Here is a 22,496-nt window from a genome sequence, read left to right on the forward strand (position 1 = left end):
TAAAGTAGTAACTTATTAAGAGTCATATTCAGGTAAAGATGAGTATCTATCATTGAATGAAATATACATAGCTTAATAAAATACAAATAGATATAATAGTAAATGTGATGCTATAAAATACATTTGGTTCATTTCTCAATCTGACTCACATGGTGCTCACTACTAAAATACATCTCTGTCAGTAGTTTTGTGGAAGTTATGTCTCTGTATTTTGCATTGTGTGTGCAAGGCAAATTTCCCTCTGGGACAATAAAGTCTTATCTTATATTTACATGAGCAAAACAGACTGAAAATTAGATTAAGAGTTAATGTACTGTACTTTATTAGTAACATTAAAACAGAATGCACAGTTCTACATTAGAATACTACAAAGGTTTGATTAAATTAAAGCCAATAAGGGTAAGAATATTAATAGCCAACATTTGATATAAGACTTTTACTCAAGGCTCGTATTTTGGACATTTTCAGGCCATACATTACAGGGTTGAACAGCGGTGGGCATGTAAGAAAGTATAATGATAAAAGTATTCGAATCATATTTGGTACTCTGCTCATATCAAACCTGCTCTGCGATATTTCAAAGGAAGCCCCAACGGAGAAGTTGAGCAGGGAAGCAAGGTGAGGTGTGCAGGTACTGACGGCTTTCTGTCTGGTCTGTTTAGAACCAGAAAAACAAACTCTAAGAATGTGCAAGTAAGTGTACAGAATTACATTTAAAGCAACAAAGACTGTTCCAAAAGATACAATAAGTCCATATATATTACTTCCACTGGTGTTAGAGCATGCCAGCTTGACAACAGAGTGAGCAGCACAGAAAACTTTATCAATGATATTCCCACACAGCTGCAGAGGAGTAGCCAAAGATAACCAAACGACCATCAGAAAACAAGAATATAACCATGTTATGGCAATAAGTGTGCCAATCTTTTTAGACGTCATACGTGTGTTATATTGTAGAGGACAACAGATAGCAAGGTATCTGTCATAAGACATGATGGCTAAGTTTAAATATTCCACACTTGCATACGTATGCAAACAGAAAATCTGCAGGAAGCAAAAGGAAGCAGAAACGGTGTGAATGTCTGAGAGGATCTGAACCAGAAGGAATGGAAACAACCCTGTACTACCAAACACCTCATTTACAAACAGGCTGCACAGAAAAAGGTACATAGGTTCATGTAAGCTTCTGTTCATACAGATAACCACAATGAGCAAAACATTGGCACTAACAATAAAAAAATACAATGACATGATTACCATGAAATACAAATATTTGAAAACCCCAGTGTCAAAATAGGCCACAAGTGAAAAATATGAAATCTTTGTGGAGTTTATCATGATCGTCTTTGGTTCACAACAATTCTACTGTGCACGCAAAGCAATAATCATGTCACCTTTTGTTACAGATTTGTAAAAATTTACATAGTTTAAACTTGGACTGGACTTCAACATCAAGCACACATGAACATAAGACAGTGTAGTAATAATAAATAGGTTCATTATCATGGAAAGAATTTTAACAAACACCCTCAAATGTACCGTTTCCTTTTCAAAGTCAAAGTAACGCAGAGAATGGAAATTACTTTCTTTGTGACATGTGAATCCCAACTTTCCCCTGCTGTCCTGCTGTAGTCATACTGTGACTCCCTCCTAACTGAGCCGACACTCTGCTGCAACGACTTTTAAACTTTTCAAGGAGGACACCCACAGCAGCAGACTGACCTCATTATGAAAATAACCACTGACCCATACTGAGAAAGAAGACTTTGTAGTCCACCTACTGTTTAAAATGCAAAAGTATCTGAACTCGAGGGGTATGACATGAAATTTTGTACAAACATTCATGGTCCTAGAGGAGGAATCCTCATGACCTTTGACCTGACACCACCAGCAGGTCAAACCTTTCATTTATCTTTTGTCACCAACAGGTTGGCATGTTTGGTTCAGAAGGAAATGTCTTGACAGCCATTAAAACATCCAAAATGAGAAAATGTCTCACTGAAGGTAAAGAATACAAGTTCTGTAAGTTGAGTAAGTTGTGATGATCTCAACCATAAAATAAGTGGTGACAAGGAAGTTTGGTGACAGTAAGAGCACTGGTATCAGACCAGCAGAAACAGAGGAAAAATGATTTCAAAGGGGTTTTTCTAGGTTGGGTAGAGAGTGACATTGAAGCAGCCAGGGAGCTGAACACGCAAAGATAAGTCAAATGAAAATTTATTACAAAGAGTCATAAAGTGCTTGCTCATGGGGGAATTATTGGGTCTCTGTAAATTAAAGAGTACGGTCTTGACCTACTCTATGTGAAAAGTGCCTTGAGATGACTTTTTGTGATATGGTGCTATATAAATAAAAATTGATTGAATTGACTGAATAGAGTAAAAATACTCATTGTAAACAGACCCTATTGTATGCTCAAAAACTCACCGAATTTGGCACGCACATTAGGTCTGGTGAAGCATTTGATAAAATGTAAAAATCAACCCCTAAAGTGCCAAAATGTGCTCTCTAGCGCCACCTATGTAACAAAATGGCCGCCACGGCCCGTAGGAATGTCATAGAGAGATCAAACCAAAACTCAATTATTCGTCTCTTCAAGACCTGCAAATCATATGCTGACACCCCTGACCTAAATCCAACAGGAAGTCTGCAATTAGCCTTTCAAAACAAGACTTTGCCCCAATTTTGGACCCCGAACAAACGCTATCTCCTCCAAGGGCTTTAATGGTATCGGCTTCAAACTTTAAAACATGACTTATGACACTGTGCTGAAAAAAAGTTGTTAAAAACTTTGTAATAACTCCAACGGTTTGGATTTAATAAGCCCTAAACGTTGTAGTGCCACATCACACCTTATAATGTAAACCAGTGGGGAGGCAATCTATGGGCATGAACTTTGTGTCAAACAGAGGCTTCTGACGTCTAAACTATAAGTCTGACCACTTTCAAACCTTTATCAATGGATTCGCCACAGAAATTCCTACTAAAAATGATTTTTAATGTAAGATTTGGCCAAAGTCATGGGATTTATGAGGAGATTTCACAAGAAGTGTATTCTAAAATCCTCCTCTCCAACTGCTCCTGGTGATGTCACTCCCTCAGTGCTGTGAAACATTCTGCAATACACACTCATTATAAAATCACAGGAGGAGCAAGAAAAGACTTTAAAACTCACACTCTAATATCTCAAAAACAGTAAAAGATAGAAAACACATGTAAATTCAAGATTTGTAGGTTAAAGTCTCGTGACTCATATAAAGATCAAATGAAGTTTGTATCTAAAACTATGTGGAAGCAGTAAATGTTCAAAAAGGTGTGGGTTCACTCACACTCTCCATTCAAATCAAAGTTTGACCAGGTCATGTGGGTTAAAAGTCTTTGCTTTTCTAAAAATAGAGTTGATGAAAATTAGGAAAATAATTTGTTTTACACACAAACTCTTCAAGAGTTTTCAATTTACTAATTGAAATTCAAGTGAATGGGCCCAAAACTTACATAATTTTGATGTCACAGGTGTGAGCAAGACAGACATGTCTCACCCTGTGGAAAATTCTCATCCTGTCAATCAAACTTTCAAAATAAAAGCACACCACGCTTGTAAGAAATATCCCTCATTTTTAAAAAGCAAAATGATCTGATCCTGACGGGCCAGAGTGCGAGTTCCGGTCCAACGCTGCTTGCAGCTTTAAGTTTGCGTGTGTTTGTTTATTTTTTTGTTTCTTTCTTTATTATTACGCCATTTAAACCCTAAATTTGACCCCCTAAACATGCTCAAAAACTCAATTATTCATCTAATCAAGACCTACAAATCATATGCTGACACCCTTGACCTAAATCCAACAGGAAGTTCGCAATTAGCCTTTCAAAACAAGACTTTCCCCCAATTTTGGCCCCCGAACAAATGCTATCTCCTCTGAGGGTGTTAATGGTATCTGCTTCAAACTTAATAAATGACTTATGACACTGTGCTGAAAAAAAGTTCTTAAAAACTTGGTAATCTCTTGAACAGTTTGGATTTAATAAGTCCTGAAAGTTGCCGTGCCACATCAGCCTTACAATGTAAAACAATGGGGAGGCAATCTATGGGCATGAACTTCGTGTCAAACAGAGGCTTCTGACATCTAAACTATAAGTCTGACCACTTTCAAACCTGTATCAATGGATTCGCCACAGAATTTCCTACGAAAATATGATTTTTAATGTAAGATTTGGCCAAAGTCATGGGATTTATGAGGAGATTTCAACAGAAGCGTACTCTAAAATCCTCCTCTCCAACTGCTCCTGGTGATGTCACTCCCTCAGTGCTGTGAAACATTCCGCAATACACACTCATTATAAAATCACAGGAGGAGCAAGAAAAGACTTTAAAACTCACACTCTAATATCTCAAAAACAATAAAAGATAGAAAACACATGTAAATTCGAGATTTGTAGGTCAAAGTCTCGTGACTCATTTAAAGTTCAAATGAAGTTTGTATCTAAAACTATGTGGAAGCAGTAAATGTTCAAAAAGGTGTGGGTTCACTCATACTCTCCATTCAAATATATGAGTATTTTTCTGTATTCAGCTGCAGTTACTTATTGTCTCTACACACCTGACAGTACATATGTCAATCAAACTTTGACCAGGTCATGTGGGTTAAAAGTCTTTCCTTTTCTAAAAATAGAGTCGATGAAAATTAGGAAAATAATTTGTTTTACACACAAACTCATCAAGAGTTTTCAATTTACTAATTGAAATTCAAGTGAATGGGCCCAAAACTTGCATAATTTTGATGACACAGGTGTGAGCAAGACAGACATGTCTCACCCTGCAGAAAATTCTCATCCTGTCAATGAAACTTTCAAAATAAAAGCACACCACACTTGTAAGAAATATCCCTCATTTTTAAAAAGCAAAATGATCTGATCCTGCCGGACCAGAGTGTGAGGTTCCGACCAACGCTGCTTGCAGCTTTAATTGTTACTGTAATTTTAAATTTTTGTATTTTCACATAACAGGTATCTGAAATAATGACTTAGTACAAATGTTTTTACTTAATAAGGCCTTACTCAATATAAACGGGAGTAATCGGTCACTGAAAACACCTGTGTGGTCTGTTCTGTTGGGCTTCATGTCAAGTTTGTGTGAATTAAACCATCAAATGAGCCACAGACAGTTTCTGCCCAGAAGGGAAAATCAAGTGTTACAGGCTAAATTGAGGAACAGACAGAAAACTACTTAAAATTAAATAAAAAACATTCATAATCACAATCAACGCACACTATATACATTATAATACCTTAGGCCATATACATGATTTGTGCATTGTGCATTGTGTGGACTTATATGTGAAGAAATAATGAGTCTAACAGTGCAGATCAGAAGGCCTTGTTGAAGTAGTATAAAGTAGTAACTTATTAAGAGTCATATTCAGGTAAAGATGAGTATCTATCATTGAATGAAATATACATAGCTTAATAAAATATAAATAGATATAAAAGTAAATGTGATGCTATAAAATACATTTGGCTCATTTCTCAATCTGACTCACATGGTGCTCACTACTAAAATACATCTCTGTCAGTAGTTTTGTGGAAGTTATGTCTCTGTATTTTGCATTGTGTGTGCAAGGCAAATTTCCCTCTGGGACAATAAAGTCTTATCTTATATTTACATGAGCAAAACAGACTGAAAATTAGATTATGAGTTAATGTACTGTACTTTATTAGTAACATTAAAACAGAATACACAGTTCTACATTAGAATACTACAAAGGTTTGATTAAATTAAAGCCAATAAAGGTAAGAATATTAATAGCCAACATTTGATATAAGACTTTTACTCAAGGCTCGTATTTTGGACATTTTCAGGCCATACATTACAGGGTTGAACAGCGGTGGGCATGTAAGAAAGTATAATGATAAAAATATTCGAAGCATATTTGGTACTCTGCTCATATCAAACCTGCTCTGTAATAATTCAAAGCAGGCCCCGAGAGAGAAGTTGAGCAGGGAAGCAAGGTGAGGTGTGCAGGTACTGACGGCTTTCTGTCTGGTCTGTTTAGAACCAGAAAAACAAACTCTAAGAATGTGCAAGTAAGTGTACAGAATTACATTTAAAGCAACAAAGATTGTTCCAAAAGATGCGATAAATCCATATATATTACTTCCACTGGTGTTAGAGCACGCCAGCTTGACAACAGAGTGGGCAGCACAGAAAACTTTATCAATGATATTCCCACACAGCTGCAGAGGAGTAGTCAAAGATAACCAAACAACCATCGCAAAACAAGGGTATAACCATGTTATGGCAATAAGTGTGCCAATCTTTTTAGACGTCATACGTGTGTTATATTGTAGAGGACAACAGATAGCAAGGTATCTGTCATAAGACATGATGGCTAAGTTTAAATATTCAACAGCTCCATAAGAATGTGCACAGAAAATCTGCAGGAAGCAAAAAGAAGCAGAAACAGTGTGAATGTCAGAGAGGATCTGAACCAGAAGGAATGGAAACAACCCTGTACTACCAAACAGTTCATTTACAAACAGGCTGCACAGAAAAAGGTACATAGGTTCATGTAAGCTTCTGTTCATACAGATAACCACAATGAGCAAAACATTGGCACTAACAATAAAAAAATACAATGACATAATTACCATGAAATACAAATATTTGAAAACCCCAGTGTCAAAATAGGCCACAAGTGAAAAATATGAAATCTTTGTGGAGTTTATCATGATCGTCTTTGGTTCACAACAATTCTACTGTGCACGCAAAGCAATAATCATGTCACCTTTTTGTTACAGATTTGTAAAAATTTACATAGTTTAAACTTGGACTGCACTTCATCATCAAACACACATGAACATAAGACAGTGTAGTAATAATAAATAGGTTCATTATCATGGAAAGAGTTTTAACAAACACCCTCAAATGTACGGTTTCCTTTTCAAAGTCAAAGTAACGCAGAGGTTAGAAATTACTTTATTTGTGACATGTGAATCCCAACTTTCCCCTGCTGTCCTGCTGTAGTCATACTGTGACTCCCTCCTAACTGAGCCGACACTTTGCTGCAACGACTTTTAAAGTTTTCAAGGAGGACACCCACAGCAGCAGACTGACCTCATTATGAAAATAACCACTGACCCATACTGAGAAAGAAGACTTTGTAGTCCACCTACTGTTTAAAATGCAAAAGTATCTGAGCTCGAGGGGAATGCCATGAAATTTTGTACAGACATTCATGGTCCAAGAAGAGGAATCCTCATGACTTTTGACCTGGCACCACCAGCAGGTCAAACCTTTCAATTATCAAGGAAAATATCTACTTTATAGATTGGCACAAAATGTAGTACAGACATTCATGGTTCCCAGATGATGAGTCCCAATGACTTCCCTGATCCCCTGATTTTTTAAAATTTTTTATCTATTGTCACCAACAGGTTGGCATGTTTGGTTCAGAAGGAAATGTCTTAACAGCCATTAAAACATCCAAAATGAGAAAATGTCTCACTGAAGGTAAAGAATACAAGTTCTGTAAGTTGAGTAAGTTGTGATGATCTCAACCGTAGACTGCATATAAGGATGGACGTAGTGAGGTCTGATGTCACCCAAAATTTGTCATTGGAGCTGATTTGAGTCAGCATTAGCTACTTTAGCTAAACTGTGCTAACAGGCAGGTATTGTAATAAAGTAATATTAAACTTAGTGAAATAGTGTGACAATAGTCAGACGATTGCGAGTCCCGGAGCCGGGGAGAGCAGCAGGTGAGCTAACTGTCAATCACAGCTGTCAATCAACACCTACATGGCTTGATCCCAACATGTTTCATATTCACATCTGGAGGCGCAGTGACCGCTGGTAAAAACTAGGTGGTGACAAGGAAGTTTGGTGACAGAAAGAGCACTGGTATCAGACCAGCAGAAATAGAGGAAAAATGATTTCAAAGGGGTTTTTCTAGGTTGGGTAGAGAGTGACACTGAAGCAACCAGGGAGCTGAAGACTCAAAGATAAGTCAAATGAAAATTTATTACAAAGAGTAAAAAAACTCATTGTAAACAGACCCTATTGTTTTTTGTTTGTTTGTTTGTTTGTTTGTTTGTTTGTTTCTTTCTTTCTTTCTTTCTTTCTTTCTTTCTTTCTTTCTTTCTTATTATTATGAGAATTAAGCCCTAAATTTGACCCCCTAAATATGCTCAAAAACTCACCAAATTTGGCATGCACATCAGGTCTAGTGAAAAATTGTGCTCGAGAGCGCCACCTATGAAACAAAATGGCTGCCACGGCCCGTAGGAATGTCGTAGAGAGATCAAACCAAAACTCAATTATTCGTCTCATCAAGACCTACAAATCATACGCTGACACCCCTGACCTAAATCCAACAGGAAGTCCGCAATCAGCCTTTCAAAATAACACTGCCCCAATTTCGGACCCTGAACAAACACTATCTCCTCTGAGGGCGTTAATGATATCGACGTCAAACTTTGATACATGACTTATGACACTGTGCTGAAATAAAGTTGTTAAAAACTTTGTAATAACTCCAACGGTTTGGATTTAATAAGCCCTGAAAGTTGTAGTGCCACATCACACCTTACAATGTAAAACAATGGGGAGGCAATCTATGGGCATGAACTTTGTGTCAAACAGAGGCTTCTGATGTCTAAACTATAAGTCTGACCACTTTCAAACCTGTATCAATGGATTCGCCACAGAATTTCCTACTAAAATATGATTTTTAATGTAAGATTTGGCCAAAGTCATGGGATTTATGAGGAGATTTCACAAGAAGCGTACTCTAAAATCCTCCTCTCCAACTGCTCCTGGTGATGTCACTCCGTCAGTGCTGTGAAACATTCCGCAATACACACTCATTATAAAATCACAGGAGGAGCAAGAAAAGACTTTAAAACTCACACTCTAATATCTCAAAAAGAGTAAAAGATAGAAAACACATGTAAATTCAAGATTTGTAGGTCAAAGTCTCATGACTCATTTAAAGTTCAAGTGAAGTCTGCATCTAAAACTATGTGGAAGCAGTAAATGTTCAAAAAGGTGTGGGTTCGCTCACACTCTCCATTCAACTATATGAGTATTTTTCTGTATTCAGCTGCAGTTACTTATTGTCTCTACACACCTGACAGTACACATGTCAATCAAACTTTGACCAGGTCATGTGGGTTAAAAGTCTTTTCTTTTCTAAAAGTAGAGTTGATGAAAATTAGGAAAATAATTTGTTTTAAATAAGTATAAAGTAGTAACTTATTAAGAGTCATATTCAGGTAAAGATGAGTATCTATCATTGAATGAAATATACATAGCTTAATAAAATATAAATAGATATAATAGTAAATGTGATGCTATAAAATACATTTGGTTCATTTCTCAATGTGACTCACATGGTGCTCACTACTAAAATACATCTCTGTCAGTAGTTTTGTGGAAGTTATGTCTCTGTATTTTGCATTGTGTGTGCAAGGCAAATTTCCCTCTGGGACAATAAAGTCTTATCTTATATTTACATGAGCAAAACAGACTGAAAATTAGATTATGAGTTAATGTACTGTACTTTATTAGTAACATTAAAACAGAATACACAGTTCTACATTAGAATACTACAAAGGTTTGATTAAATTAAAGCCAATAAAGGTAAGAATATTAATAGCCAACATTTGATATGAGACTTTTACTCAAGGCCCGTATTTTAGACATTTTCAGGCCATACATTACAGGGTTGAACAGCGGTGGGCATGTAAGAAAGTATAATGATAAAAGTATTCGAATCATATTTGGTACTCTGCTCATATCAAACCTGCTCTGCAATATTTCAAAGGAAGCCCCGAGAGAGAAGTTGAGCAGGGAAGCAAGGTGAGGTGTGCAGGTACTGACGGCTTTCTGTCTGGTCTGTTTAGAACCAGAAAAACAAACTCTAAGAATGTGCAAGTAAGTGTACAGAATTACATTTAAAGCAATAAAGATTATGCCAAAAGATACAATAAGTCCATACATATTACTTCCACTGGTGTTAGAGCATGCCAGCTTGACAACAGAGTGAGCAGCACAGAAAACTTTATCAATGATATTCCCACACAGCTGCAGAGGAGTAGCCAAAGATAACCAAACGACCATCACAAAACAAGAATATAACCATGTTATGGCAATAAGTGTGCCAATCTTTTTAGATGTCATACGTGTATTATAATGTAGAGGACAACAGATAGCGAGGTATCTGTCATAAGACATGATGGCCAAGTTTAAATATTCCACACTTGCATACGTATACAAACAGAAAATCTGCAGGAAGCAAAAAGAGGCAGAAACAGTGTGAATGTCAGAGAGGATCTGAACCAGAAGGAATGGAAACAATCCTGTACTACCAAACAGTTCATTTACAAACAGGCTGCACAGAAAAAGGTACATAGGTTCATGTAAGCTTCTGTTCATACAGATAACCACAATGAGCAAAACATTGGCACTAACAATAAAAAAATACAATGACATGATTACCATGAAATACAAATATTTGAAAACCCCAGTGTCAAAATAGGCCACAAGTGAAAAATATGAAATCTTTGTGGAGTTTATCATGATCGTCTTTGGTTCACAACAATTCTACTGTGCACGCAAAGCAATAATCATGTCACCTTTTTGTTACAGATTTGTAAAAATTTACATAGTTTAAACTTGGACTGGACTTCAACATCAAACACACATGAACATAAGACAGTGTAGTAATAATAAATAGGTTCATTATCATGGAAAGAGTTTTAACAAACACCCTCAAATGTACGGTTTCCTTTTCAAAGTCAAAGTAACGCCAAGGTTAGAAATTACTTTATTTGTGACATGTGAATCCCAACTTTCCCCTGCTGTCCTGCTGTAGTCATACTGTGACTCCCTCCTAACTGAGCCGACACTCTGCTGCAACGACTTTTAAACTTTTCAAGGAGGACACCCACAGCAGCAGACTGACCTCATTATGAAAATAACCACTGACCCATACTGAGAAAGAAGACTTTGTAGCACACCTACTGTTTAAAATGCAAAAGTATCTGAGCTCGAGGGGAATGCCATGAAATTTTGTACAGACATTCATGGTCCTAGAGGAGGAATCCTCATGACCTTTGACCTGACACCACCAGCAGGTCAAACCTTTCATTTATCTTTTGTCACCAACAGGTTGGCATGTTTGGTTCAAAAGGAAATGTCTTGACAGCCATTAAAACATCCAAAATGAGAAAATGTCTCACTGAAGGTAAAGAATACAAGTTCTGTAAGTTGAGTAAGTTGTGATGATCTCAACCATAAAATAAGTGGTGACAAGGAAGTTTGGTGACAAAAAGAACACTGGTATCAGACCAGGAGAAACAGAGGAAAACTGATTTCAAAGGGGTTTTTCTAGGTTGGGTAGAGAGTGACATTGAAGCAACCAGGGAGCTGAACACACAAAGATAAGTCAAATGAAAATTTATTACAAAGAGCAATAAAGTGCTTGCTCATGGGGGAATTGTTGGGTCTCTGTAAATTAAAGAGTACGGTCTTGACCTGCTCTATGTGAAAAGTGCCTTGAGATGACTTTTTGTGATATGGTGCTATATAAATAAAAATTGATTGAATTGAGTAAAAATACTCATTGTAAACAGACCCTATTGTATGCTCAAAAACTCACCGAATTTGGCACGCACATTAGGTCTGGTGAAGCATTTGATAAAATGTAAAAATCAACCCTTAAAGTGCCAAAATGTGCTCTCTAGCGCCACCTATGTAACAAAATGGCCGCCACGGCCCGTAGGAATGTCGTAGAGAGATCAAACGAAGACTCAATTATTCGTCTCTTCAAGACCTGCAAATCATATGCTGACACCCCTGACCTAAATCCAACAGGAAGTCTGCAATTAGCCTTTCAAAACAAGACTTTGCCCCAATTTTGGACCCTGAACAAACGCTATCTCCTCCGAGGGCTTTAATGGTATCAGCTTCAAACTTTAAAACATGACTTATGACACTGTGCTGAAATAAAGTTGTTTAAAACTTTGTAATAACTCGAATGGTTTGGATTTAATAAGCCCTAAAAGTTGTAGTGCCACATCACACCTTATAATGTAAACCAGTGGGGAGGCAATCTATGGGCATGAACTTTGTGTCAAACAGAGGCTTCTGATGTCTAAACTATAAGTCTGACCACTTTCAAACCTGTATCAATGGATTCGCCAGAGAAATTCCTACTAAAAATTATTTTTAATGTTAGATTTGGCCAAAGTCATGGGATTTATGAGGAGATTTCAAAAGAAGCATACTCTAAAATCCTCCTCTCCAACTGCTCCTGGTGATGTCACTCCGTCAGTGCTGTGAAACATTCCGCAATACACACTCATTATAAAATCACAGGAGGAGCAAGAAAAGACTTTAAAACTTACACTCTAATATCTCAAAAAGAGTAAAAGATAGAAAACACATGTAAATTCAAGATTTGTAGGTTAAAGTCTCATGACTCATTTAAAGATTAAATGAAGTTTGTATCTAAAACTATGTGGAAGTAGTAAATGTTCAAAAAGGTGTGGGTTCGCTCACACTCTCCATTCAAATATATGAGTATTTTTCTGTATTCAGCTGCAGTTACTTATTGTCTCTACACACCTGACAGTACATATGTCAATCAAACTTTGAGCAGGTCATGTGGGTTAAAAGTCTTTCCTTTTCTAAAAAAGACAGATATGTCTCACCCTGCAGAAAATTCTCATCTTGTCAATCACACTTTCAAAATAAAAGCACACCACACTTATAAGAAATATCCCTCATTTTTAAAAAGCAAAATGATCTGATCCCGCCGGACCAGAGTGTGAGGTCCCGACCAACACTGCTTGCAGCTTTAATTTTTCATGTGTTTGTTTCTTTCTTGTTTCTTTCTTTATTATTACGCCACTTAAACCCTAAATTTGACCCCCTAAACATGCTGAAAAACTCAATTATTCATCTAATCAAGACCTACAAATCATACACAGACACCCCTGACCTAAATCCAAGCCTTTCAAAACAAGACTTTGCCCCAATTTTGGCCCCCGAACAAACACTATCTCCTCTGAGGGCGTTAATGGTATCTGCTTCAAACTTAATACATGACTTATGACACTGTGCTGAAAAAAAGTTCTTAAAAACTTGGTAATCTCTCGAACAGTTTGGATTTAATAAGCCCTGAAAGTTGCCGTGCCACATCAGCCTTACAATGTAAAACAATGGGAGGCAATCTATGGGCATGAACTTTGTGTCAAACAGAGGCTTCTGACATCTAAACTATAAGTCTGACCACTTTCAAACTTGTATCAATGGATTCACCAAAGAATTTCCTATTAAAACTGATTTTTAATGTAAGATTTGGCCAAAGTCATGGGATTTATGAGGAGATTTCACAAGAAGCGTACTCTAAAATCCTCCTCTCCAACTGCTCCTGGTGATGTCACTCCCTCGGTGCTGTGAAACAATCCGCAATACACACTCATTATAAAATCACAGGAGGAGCAAGAAAAGACTTTAAAACTCACACTCTAATATCTCAAAAACAATAAAAGATAGAAAACACATGTAAATTCAAGATTTGTAGGTCAAAGTCTGGTGACTCATTTAAAGTTCAAATGAAGTTTGTATCTAAAATTATGTGGAAGCACTAAATGTTCAAAAAGGTGTGGGTTTGCTCACACTCTCCATTCAAATATCTCTCAAATATAATATTTCTAAAAGTAGAGTTGATAAGAATTAGGAAAATAATTTGTTTTACACACAAACTCATCAAGAGTCTTCAATTTACTAATTGAAATTCAAGTGAATGGGCCCAAAACGTTCATAATTTTGATGACAGTGGTGTGAGCAAGACAGACATGTCTCACCCTGTGGAAAATTCTCATCCTGTCAATCACACTTTCAAAATAAAAGCACACCACACTTGTAAGAAATATCCCTCATTTTTAAAAAGCAAAATGATCTGATCCCGACAGACCAGAGTGCGAGGTTCCGACCAACGCTGCTTGCAGCTTTAATTTTTCGTGTGTTTGTTTCTTTGTTTGTTTATTTCTTTATTATTATGCCACTTAAACCCTAAACTTGATCCCCTAAACATGCTCAAAAACTCTCCAAATTTGGCACGCATATCAGGTCTAGTGAAAAATTTGATAAAATGTAAAAATTAACCCTTAAAGAGCCAAAATGTGCTCTCTAGGACCACCTATGTAACAAAAATGGCCGCCACAGCCCGTAGGAATGTCATAGAGGGATCAAACCAAAACTCAATTATTCGTCTCATCAAGACCTACAAATCATATGCTGACACCCCTGACCTAAATCCAACAGGAAGTCCGCAATTAGCCTTTCATAATAAGACTTTGCCCCAAGTTTGGACCCCGAACAAATGCTATCCCCTCTGAGGGTGTTAATGGTATCGGCTTGAAACCTTAATACATGACTTATGACACTATGCTGAAATAAAGTTGTTAAAAACTTTGTAATCACTTGAACGGTTTGGATTTAATAAGCCCTGAGGGTTGCAGTGCCACATCACACCTTACAATTTAAACCAATAGGGAGGCAATCTATGGGCATGAACTTTGTGTCAAACAGAGGCTTCTGACATCTAAACTATAAGTCTGACCACTTTCAAACCTGTATCAATGGATTCGCCACAGAATTTCCTACTAAAATATGATTTTTAATGTAAGATTTGCCCAAAGTCATGGGATTTATGAGGAGATTTCACAAGAAGCGTACTCTAAAATCCTCCTCTCCAACTGCTCCTGGTGATGTCACTCCCTCAGTGCTGTGAAACATTCTGCAATACACACTCATTATAAAATCACAGGAGGAGCAAGAAAAGACTTTAAAACTCACACTCTAATATCTCAAAAACAGTAAAAGATAGAGAACACATGTAATTTCAAGATTTGTAGGTCAAAGTCTCGTGACTCATTTAAAGTTCAAATGAAGTTTGTATCTAAAACTATGTGGAAGCAGTAAATGTTCAAAAAGGTGTGGGTTCGCTCACACTCTCCTGACAGTACATATGTCAATCAAACTTTGACCAGGTCATGTGGGTTAAAAGTCTTTTCTTTTCTAAAAGTAGAGTTGATGAAAATTAGGGAAATAATTTGTTTTACACACAAACTCATCAAGAGTTTTCAATGAATGTGCCCAAAAACTTGTATAGTTTTGATGTCACAGGTGTGAGCAAGACAGATATGTCTCACCATGTGGAAAATTCGTCAATCACACTTTCAAAATAAAAGCACACCACACTTGTAAGAAATATCCCTCATTTTTAAAAAGCAAAATGATCTGATCCCGATGGACTAGAGTGCGAGGTTCCGACCAACGCTGCTTGCAGCTTTAATTGTTATTGTAATTTTTAATCATTGTATTTTCACATAACAGGTATCTGAAATAATGACTTAGTACAAATGTTTTTACTTAATAAGCCCTTACTCAATATAAACGGGAGTAATCGGTCACTGAAAACACCTGTGTGGTCTGTTCTGTTGGGCTTCATGTCAAGTTTGTGTGAATTAAACCATCAAATGAGCCACAGACAGTTTCTGCCCAGAAGGGAAAATCAAATGTTACAGGCTAAATTCAGGAACAGACAGAGAACTACTTAAAATTAAATAAACAACATTCATAATCACAATCAACGCACACTATATACATTATAATACCTTAGGCCATATACATGATTTGTGCATTGTGCATTGTGTGGACCTATATTTGAAGAAATAATGAGTCTAACAGTGCAGATCAGAAGGCCTTGTTGAAGTAGTATAAAGTAGTAACTTATTAAGAGTCATATTCAGGTAAAGATGAGTATCTATCATTGAATGAAATATACATAGCTTAATAAAATATAAATAGATATAATAGTAAATGTGATGCTATAAAATACATTTGGTTCATTTCTCAATCTGACTCACATGGTGCTCACTACTAAAATACATCTCTGTCAGTAGTTTTGTGGAAGTTATATCTTTGTATTTTGCATTGTGTGTGCAAGGCAAATTTCCCTCTGCGACAATAAAGTCTTATCTTATAATTACATGAGCAAAACAGACTGAAAAGTAGATTATGAGTTAATGTACTGTATTTTATTAGTAACAATAAAATAGAATACACAGTTCTACATTAGAATACTACAAAGGTTTGATTAAATTAAAGCCAATAAGGGTAAGAATATTAATAGCCAACATTTGATATAAGACTTTTACTCAAGGCCCGTATTTTAGACATTTTCAGGCCATACATTACAGGGTTGAACAGCGGTGGGCATGTAAGAAAGTATAATGATAAAAATATTCGAAGCATATTTGGTACTCTGCTCATATCAAACCTGCTCTGCGATAATTCAAAGCAAGCCCCGACAGAGAAGTTGAGCAGGGAAGCAAGGTGAGGTGTGCAGGTACTGACGGCTTTCTGTCTGGTCTGTTTAGAACCAGAAAAACAAACTCTAAGAATGTGCAAGTAAGTGTACAGAATTACATTTAAAGCAACAAAGATTGTTCCAAAACATACAATAAGTCCATATATATTACTTCCACTGGTGTTAGAGCATGCCAGCTTTACAACAGAGTGGGCAGCACAGAAAACTTTATCAATGATATTCCCACACAGCTGCAGAGGAGTAGTCAAAGATAACCAAACGACAATCGCAAAACAAGGGTATAACCATGTTATGGCAATAAGTGTGCCAATCTTTTTAGACGTCATATGTGTGTTATAATGTAGAGGACAACAGATAGCGAGGTATCTGTCATAAGACATGATGGCTAAGTTGAAAAATTCCACACTTGCATAAGAGTACAAACAGAAAATCTGCAGGAAGCAAAGGGGAGCAGAAACAGTGTGAATGTCAGAGAGGATCTGAACCAGAAGGAATGGAAACAACCCTGTACTACCAAACAGTTCATTTACAAACAGGCTGCACAGAAAAAGGTACATAGGTTCATGTAAGCTTCTGTTCATACAGATAACCACAATGAGCAAAACATTGGCACAAACAATAAAAAAATACAATGACATAATTACCATGAAATACAAATATTTGAAAACCCCAGTGTCAAAATAGGCCACAAGTGAAAAATATGAAATCTTTGTGGAGTTTATCATGATCGTCTTTGGTTCACAACAATTCTACTGTGCACGCAAAGCAATAATCATGTCACCTTTTTGTTACAGATTTGTAAAAATTTACATAGTTTAAACTTGGACTGGACTTCAACATCAAACACACATGAACATAAGACAGTGTAGTAATAATAAATAGGTTCATTATCATGGAAAGAGTTTTAACAAACACCCTCAAATGTACGGTTTCCTTTTCAAAGTCAAAGTAACGCAGAGGTTAGAAATTACTTTATTTGTGACATGTGAATCCCAACTTTCCCCTGCTGTCCTGCTGTAGTCATACTGTGACTCCCTCCTAACTGAGCCGACACTCTGCTGCAACGACTTTTAAACTTTTCAAGGAGGACACCCACAGCAGCAGACTGACCTCATTATGAAAATAACCACTGACCCATACTGAGAAAGAAGACTTTGTAGTCCACCTACTGTTTAAAATGCAAAAGTATCTGAGCTCGAGGGGAATGCCATGAAATTTTGTACAGACATTCATGGTCCTAGAGGAGGAATCCTCATGACCTTTGACCTGACACCACCAGCAGGTCAAACCTTTCAATTATCAAGGAAAATATCTACTTTATAGATTGGCGCAAAATGTAGTACAGACATTCATGGTTCCCAGATGATGAGTCCCAATGACTTCCCTGATCCCCTGATTTTTTTTAATTTTTATCTATTGTCACCAACAGGTTGGCATGTTTGGTTCAGAAGGAAATGTCTTAACAGCCATTAAAACGTACAAAATGAGAAAATGTCTCACTGAAGGTAAAGAATACAAGTTCTGTAAGTTGAGTAAGTTGTGATGATCTCAACCGTAGACTGCATATAAGGATGGACGTAGTGAGGTCTGATGTCACCCAAAATTTGTCATTGGAGCTTTGAGTCAGCATTAGCTACTTTAGCTAAACTGTGCTAACAGGCAGGTATTGTAATAAAGTAATATTAAACTTAGTGAAATAGTGTGACAATAGTCAGACGATTGCGAGTCCCGAGCCGGGGAGAGCAGCAGGTGAGCTAACTGTCAATCACAGCTGTCAATCAACACCTACATGGCTTGATCCCAACATGTTTCATATTCACATCTGGAGGCGCAGTGACCGCTGGTAAAAACTAGGTGGTGACAAGGAAGTTTGGTGACATGAACAGCACTGGTATTAGACCTACAAATCATACGCTGACACCCCTGACCTAATCCAACAGGAAGTCCACAATCAGCCTTTCAAAATAAGACTTTGCCACAACTTTGGAGCCCGAACAAACACTATTTCCTCCGAGGGCGTTAATGGTATCGGCTTCAAACTTTGATACATGACTTATAACACTGTGCTGAAAAAAAGTTGTTAAAAACTTTGTAATAACGCGAACGGTTTGGATTTTATAAGCCCTGAAAGTTGCAGTGCCACATCACATCTTATAATGTAAACTAATGGGGAGGCAATCTATGGGCACGAACTTTGTGTCAAACAGAGGCTTCTGATGTTTAAACTATAAGTCTGACCACTTTCAAACCTGTATCAATGGATTCGCAATGAAATTTCCTACTAAAAAATGATTTTTAATGTAAGATTTGGCCAAAGTCATGGGATTTATGAGGAGATTTCACAAGAAGCGTACTCTAAAATCCTCCTCTCCAACTGCTCCTGGTGATGTCACTCCCTCAGTGTTGTGGAACATTCCACAATACACACTCATTATAAAATCTCAGGAGGAGCAAGAAAAGACTTTAAAACTCACACTCTAATATCTCAAAAACAGTAAAAGATAGAAAACACATGTAAATTCAAGATTTGTAGGCCAAAGTCTCGTGACTCATTTAAAGTTCAAATGAAGTTTGTATCTAAAATTATGTTGAAGCAGTAAATGTTCAAAAAAGTGTGGGTTTGCTCACACTCTCCATTCAAATATATCTCAAATATAATATTTCTGAAAAATAGAGTTGATGAAAATTAGGAAAATAATTTGTTTTACACACAAACTCATCAAGAGTTTTCAATTTACTAATTGAAATTCAAGTGAATGGGCCCAAAACTTGCATAATTTTGATGACACAGGTGTGAGCAAGACAGATATGTCTCACCCTGCAGAAAATTCTCATCCTGTCAATCACACTTTTCAAAATAAAAGCACACCACACTTGTAAGAAATATCCCTCGTTTTTAAAAAGCAAAATGATCTGATCCCGACGGACTAGAGTGTGAGGTCCCGACCAACGCTGCTTGCAGGTTTAATTTCTCCATGTGTCTCATATTGACCCCGTTTTTCTTTGCTTCCCTTTTTAATTAATGTCACATAACCATAAAATTTGGTAGAAATTTGTAGATTTAGATTTCATATCCCCTAATTGATAGTTATTAGAAAGAAGCTACCATCAATGTTTCCAGGTAATGAATCTGGTCCTTAGTGTTTAGCTTATGTCAGTGTTTCATAGTTGTAATGCACAAGCTAGCATCTGTTTCCAGATATAAATTTAAATTAAAATAACTAAAACAATGGAGTGACGTTTGTCCACAACTGTGTTTACTTACTATAAATGCCCACATTGTAATAAACAGGAATTCTACTGTAAGTGGATTTGTCAGGAAGATTCAATTGCTTAGTAACATTTATTTTTCCTTATCCATTCCAAATTGTAACAATAGGTGATCTGCAAATTTAAAGTTTTCTTTCTCATGTTATTTAAAAAACAATATCTGTCATTGTGGTTTCTGATAATGAGGTCAGTCTGCTGCTGTGGGCGTCTTCTTTTTGAAAAGTTTAAAAGAAGCAGAAGCAGATTTTCAGCTCAATTAGAAGCAACTCACAGTCTTATTCACATAATGTTATAAACTGTGTTGTTTTCAGACCTTTGTGTTATACTGAGTAAGGGAATGGTAAGTTTAGGGAATTTGCCACATTAATTTCTTTACTGTATGTGGACAGAATACTGTTATGTGCTAATACTTTTCATATGAAGCTGTACTGGCTTTATATATCTAATATAACAATCATCTTATTCCACACTCTTTTCATTGAGTAAAAACTTCAAACCCACCATTTCACTAAATTGAAATATATTAGAGGTCTTGTGGATCACTTAATACGCATTTTCCTAAAGTCTAAGAAATACTTCTGTATTGAGGAAAATAAAGGAAAATGAAAAAATAAATACTAATAAGTAAAATAATGATCACATGTTTATTTGTTTTGCTGTAAACTAAAAAGAGGATCATCATGAACTCTACACAGTTTTCTTCTTTCACACTTGCTGCCTACTTTGACAATGGGCTGTTCAAATACTTATATTTCATGATTGTCATGTCTTTATATATGTTAATAGTTTGTGCCAATGTTTTGCTCATTGTGGTTATCTGTATGAACAGAAGCTTACATGAACCTATGTACCTTTTTCTGTGCAGCCTGTTTGTAAATGAACTGTTTGGTAGTACAGGTTTGTTCCCATTCCTTCTGGTTCAGATCCTCTCTGACATTCACACTGTTTCTGCTTCTTTTTGCTTCCTGCAGATTTTCTGTGTGTATACATATGCAAGTATACAGTTTAGTAATCTAGCCACCATGTCTTATGACAGATACCTTGCTATTTGTTGTCCTTTACAATATAATACACATGTGACATATAACAAAACTGCCTTTCTCATTGCTGTAACATGGTTGTACCCGTTTCTTGCTATTTTTATTTTGATATCTTTGAGTTCCTCTTTACAGCTGTGTGGAAACATCATTAACAAAGTTTACTGTGACAACTACTCTATTGTTAAACTGGCATGCTCCGACACCAGAGTCAATAACATCTATGGAATCATTTACACGTTTACAACAATTGTTCTTGTACTTTTAATCATTTGCTCTTATGTAAAGATTCTTAAAGTTTGTTTTTCTGGTTCTAAACAGACCAGACAGAAAGCCGTCAGTACCTGCACACCTCACCTTGCTTCCCTGCTCAACTTCTCTTGTGGTTGTTTCTTTGAAATAGTGCAAAACAGATTTGATATGAGCAGTGTACCTAATATGTTGCGCATTTTTGTATCATTGTACTTCCTCACATGCCCACCGCTCTTCAATCCTGTACTATATGGACTGAATATAACCAAAATCCGCATCACATGTAAAAGTGTTGTCTTTGGTCGAATGTAAGCTTTTACACTGTACTTGTACTTAAACACATCAATATCTCCCATCAGTTTTTCCATATTGTTATTGTCTAACTGGTCCAGCTGTATAATCTCTTTAGACTCTGTTACTCTTCCTGAAGTTTTTACCTTTTTTCCTGTTTTTTGTGGAGTTTTTCATTATTTCAATGGAGTTGGGGAAGGGTAGAAGGTGTTGTATGTTGTAAAAACTGTAAAGACCTCTTGGCAAATTAGTGGTTTGGATTTACATCTCAGTTCAGTGCTGCAACATTAGTAGTGTAAACAGTAATGATGTCTGCATGTGTTTATTAAATGTCAATATTACAATGAATCCCTAAATAAACAGACTGAAACTTTGACTGGCACATTGTCCCTCATTCTACTATTCCTTAAAGATACTTCCACTCCCCGAGAACGCCGGCTTTCAGAGGCTGTAGTGGGTTCAGTTTTAAAGCTACAGTGAACATACTGGTATCATATGAAACTAGGCAACATAAGGAATGTCATGTCATGCTAGCTTGTCAAGAAGGGGGCTAAATAACGCTCCAAAATTATAGTCGATAACAGTGATGTCTGTATTTACTAAAATATTTACTTACTTTACTTTATAAAAATAAATATCTAAAATGATCATTTGAATTTTTCAGTGACAACATGTTTTTTGTCATTAAAGACGTGACTACTGACATGGTCTAATATATAATATGGAGTACTGTGAAACATACATCTATTACATCTACATACATACATCTGTTTTTACAGAAAGAATAATTTCTATTCACATTTGTTAAGGCCACTATGAAAATTTTGCTACTTTGGTGACACCTGCTGCCATGTTTCTTTTAATTTTATTTGTCACCCATGAAAGATTATTAATTTTTACTGGCTATTAACTGTTAAATCTACATATTTGTTCATAGAATTATACAAAAACAAAAAAACAGACATCAGTATATTAAATAATAGATTAATATCAGATTTTTTCATCAGAGATAAGTGCCAATATTTCTGTTAGATGTTCATCACTGAGTAGAGGGCGAAACAAATTCAGCTCACTGAATAAGTAACTAGTATCAGCTTCGACTTGACACTGAGAAAATGATTCGCCACTGATTCCAAAGCCAGCTAAATTACAGGTTAGCTCAACATACATGACCCTGATTAGTAGGAACCTGCAAGACCAGAAAACACAAAAACTTGCATTGATGTTACATGAATGCATACAGATGGAG

General features: G+C 36.4%; 5 protein-coding genes across 5 annotated transcripts; 1 reads left to right on the forward strand and 4 right to left on the reverse strand.

The window, feature by feature from the left end:
• Positions 1-408: 408 nt before the first annotated feature.
• Positions 409-1,338, reverse strand: LOC122984152 (olfactory receptor 11A1-like). Its single transcript, XM_044354479.1, has one exon. It carries the CDS (start codon positions 1,336-1,338, stop codon positions 409-411), a length of 930 nt encoding a protein of 309 aa, XP_044210414.1.
• A 4,455-nt stretch (positions 1,339-5,793) lies between these two features.
• On the reverse strand, positions 5,794-6,723 carry LOC122984154 (olfactory receptor 142-like). The gene has a single exon (XM_044354480.1). It carries the CDS (start codon positions 6,721-6,723, stop codon positions 5,794-5,796), a length of 930 nt encoding a protein of 309 aa, XP_044210415.1.
• A 2,920-nt stretch (positions 6,724-9,643) lies between these two features.
• LOC122984155 (olfactory receptor 11A1-like) lies at positions 9,644-10,573 on the reverse strand. Its single transcript, XM_044354481.1, has one exon. It carries the CDS (start codon positions 10,571-10,573, stop codon positions 9,644-9,646), a length of 930 nt encoding a protein of 309 aa, XP_044210416.1.
• Positions 10,574-16,192: 5,619 nt separating this feature from the next.
• Positions 16,193-17,122, reverse strand: LOC122984156 (olfactory receptor 1509-like). The gene has a single exon (XM_044354482.1). It carries the CDS (start codon positions 17,120-17,122, stop codon positions 16,193-16,195), a length of 930 nt encoding a protein of 309 aa, XP_044210417.1.
• A 3,195-nt stretch (positions 17,123-20,317) lies between these two features.
• Positions 20,318-21,268, forward strand: LOC122983793 (olfactory receptor 52D1-like). The gene has a single exon (XM_044353916.1). It carries the CDS (start codon positions 20,348-20,350, stop codon positions 21,266-21,268), a length of 921 nt encoding a protein of 306 aa, XP_044209851.1. The 5' UTR covers positions 20,318-20,347.
• Positions 21,269-22,496: the final 1,228 nt, after the last annotated feature.

The sequence above is a fragment of the Thunnus albacares genome, chromosome 6, assembly GCF_914725855.1.
Source record: "Thunnus albacares chromosome 6, fThuAlb1.1, whole genome shotgun sequence".
NCBI lineage: Eukaryota > Metazoa > Chordata > Actinopteri > Scombriformes > Scombridae > Thunnus > Thunnus albacares.

Excerpts from the sequence above, each read along its gene's own strand:
- LOC122983793 (XM_044353916.1), top strand. The coding sequence starts at position 20,348 with ATGAACTCTACACAGTTTTCTTCTTTCACACTTGCTGCCTACTTTGAC.
- LOC122984156 (XM_044354482.1), bottom strand. The coding sequence starts at position 17,122 with ATGATAAACTCCACAAAGATTTCATATTTTTCACTTGTGGCCTATTTT.
- LOC122984154 (XM_044354480.1), bottom strand. The coding sequence starts at position 6,723 with ATGATAAACTCCACAAAGATTTCATATTTTTCACTTGTGGCCTATTTT.
- LOC122984152 (XM_044354479.1), bottom strand. The coding sequence starts at position 1,338 with ATGATAAACTCCACAAAGATTTCATATTTTTCACTTGTGGCCTATTTT.
- LOC122984155 (XM_044354481.1), bottom strand. The coding sequence starts at position 10,573 with ATGATAAACTCCACAAAGATTTCATATTTTTCACTTGTGGCCTATTTT.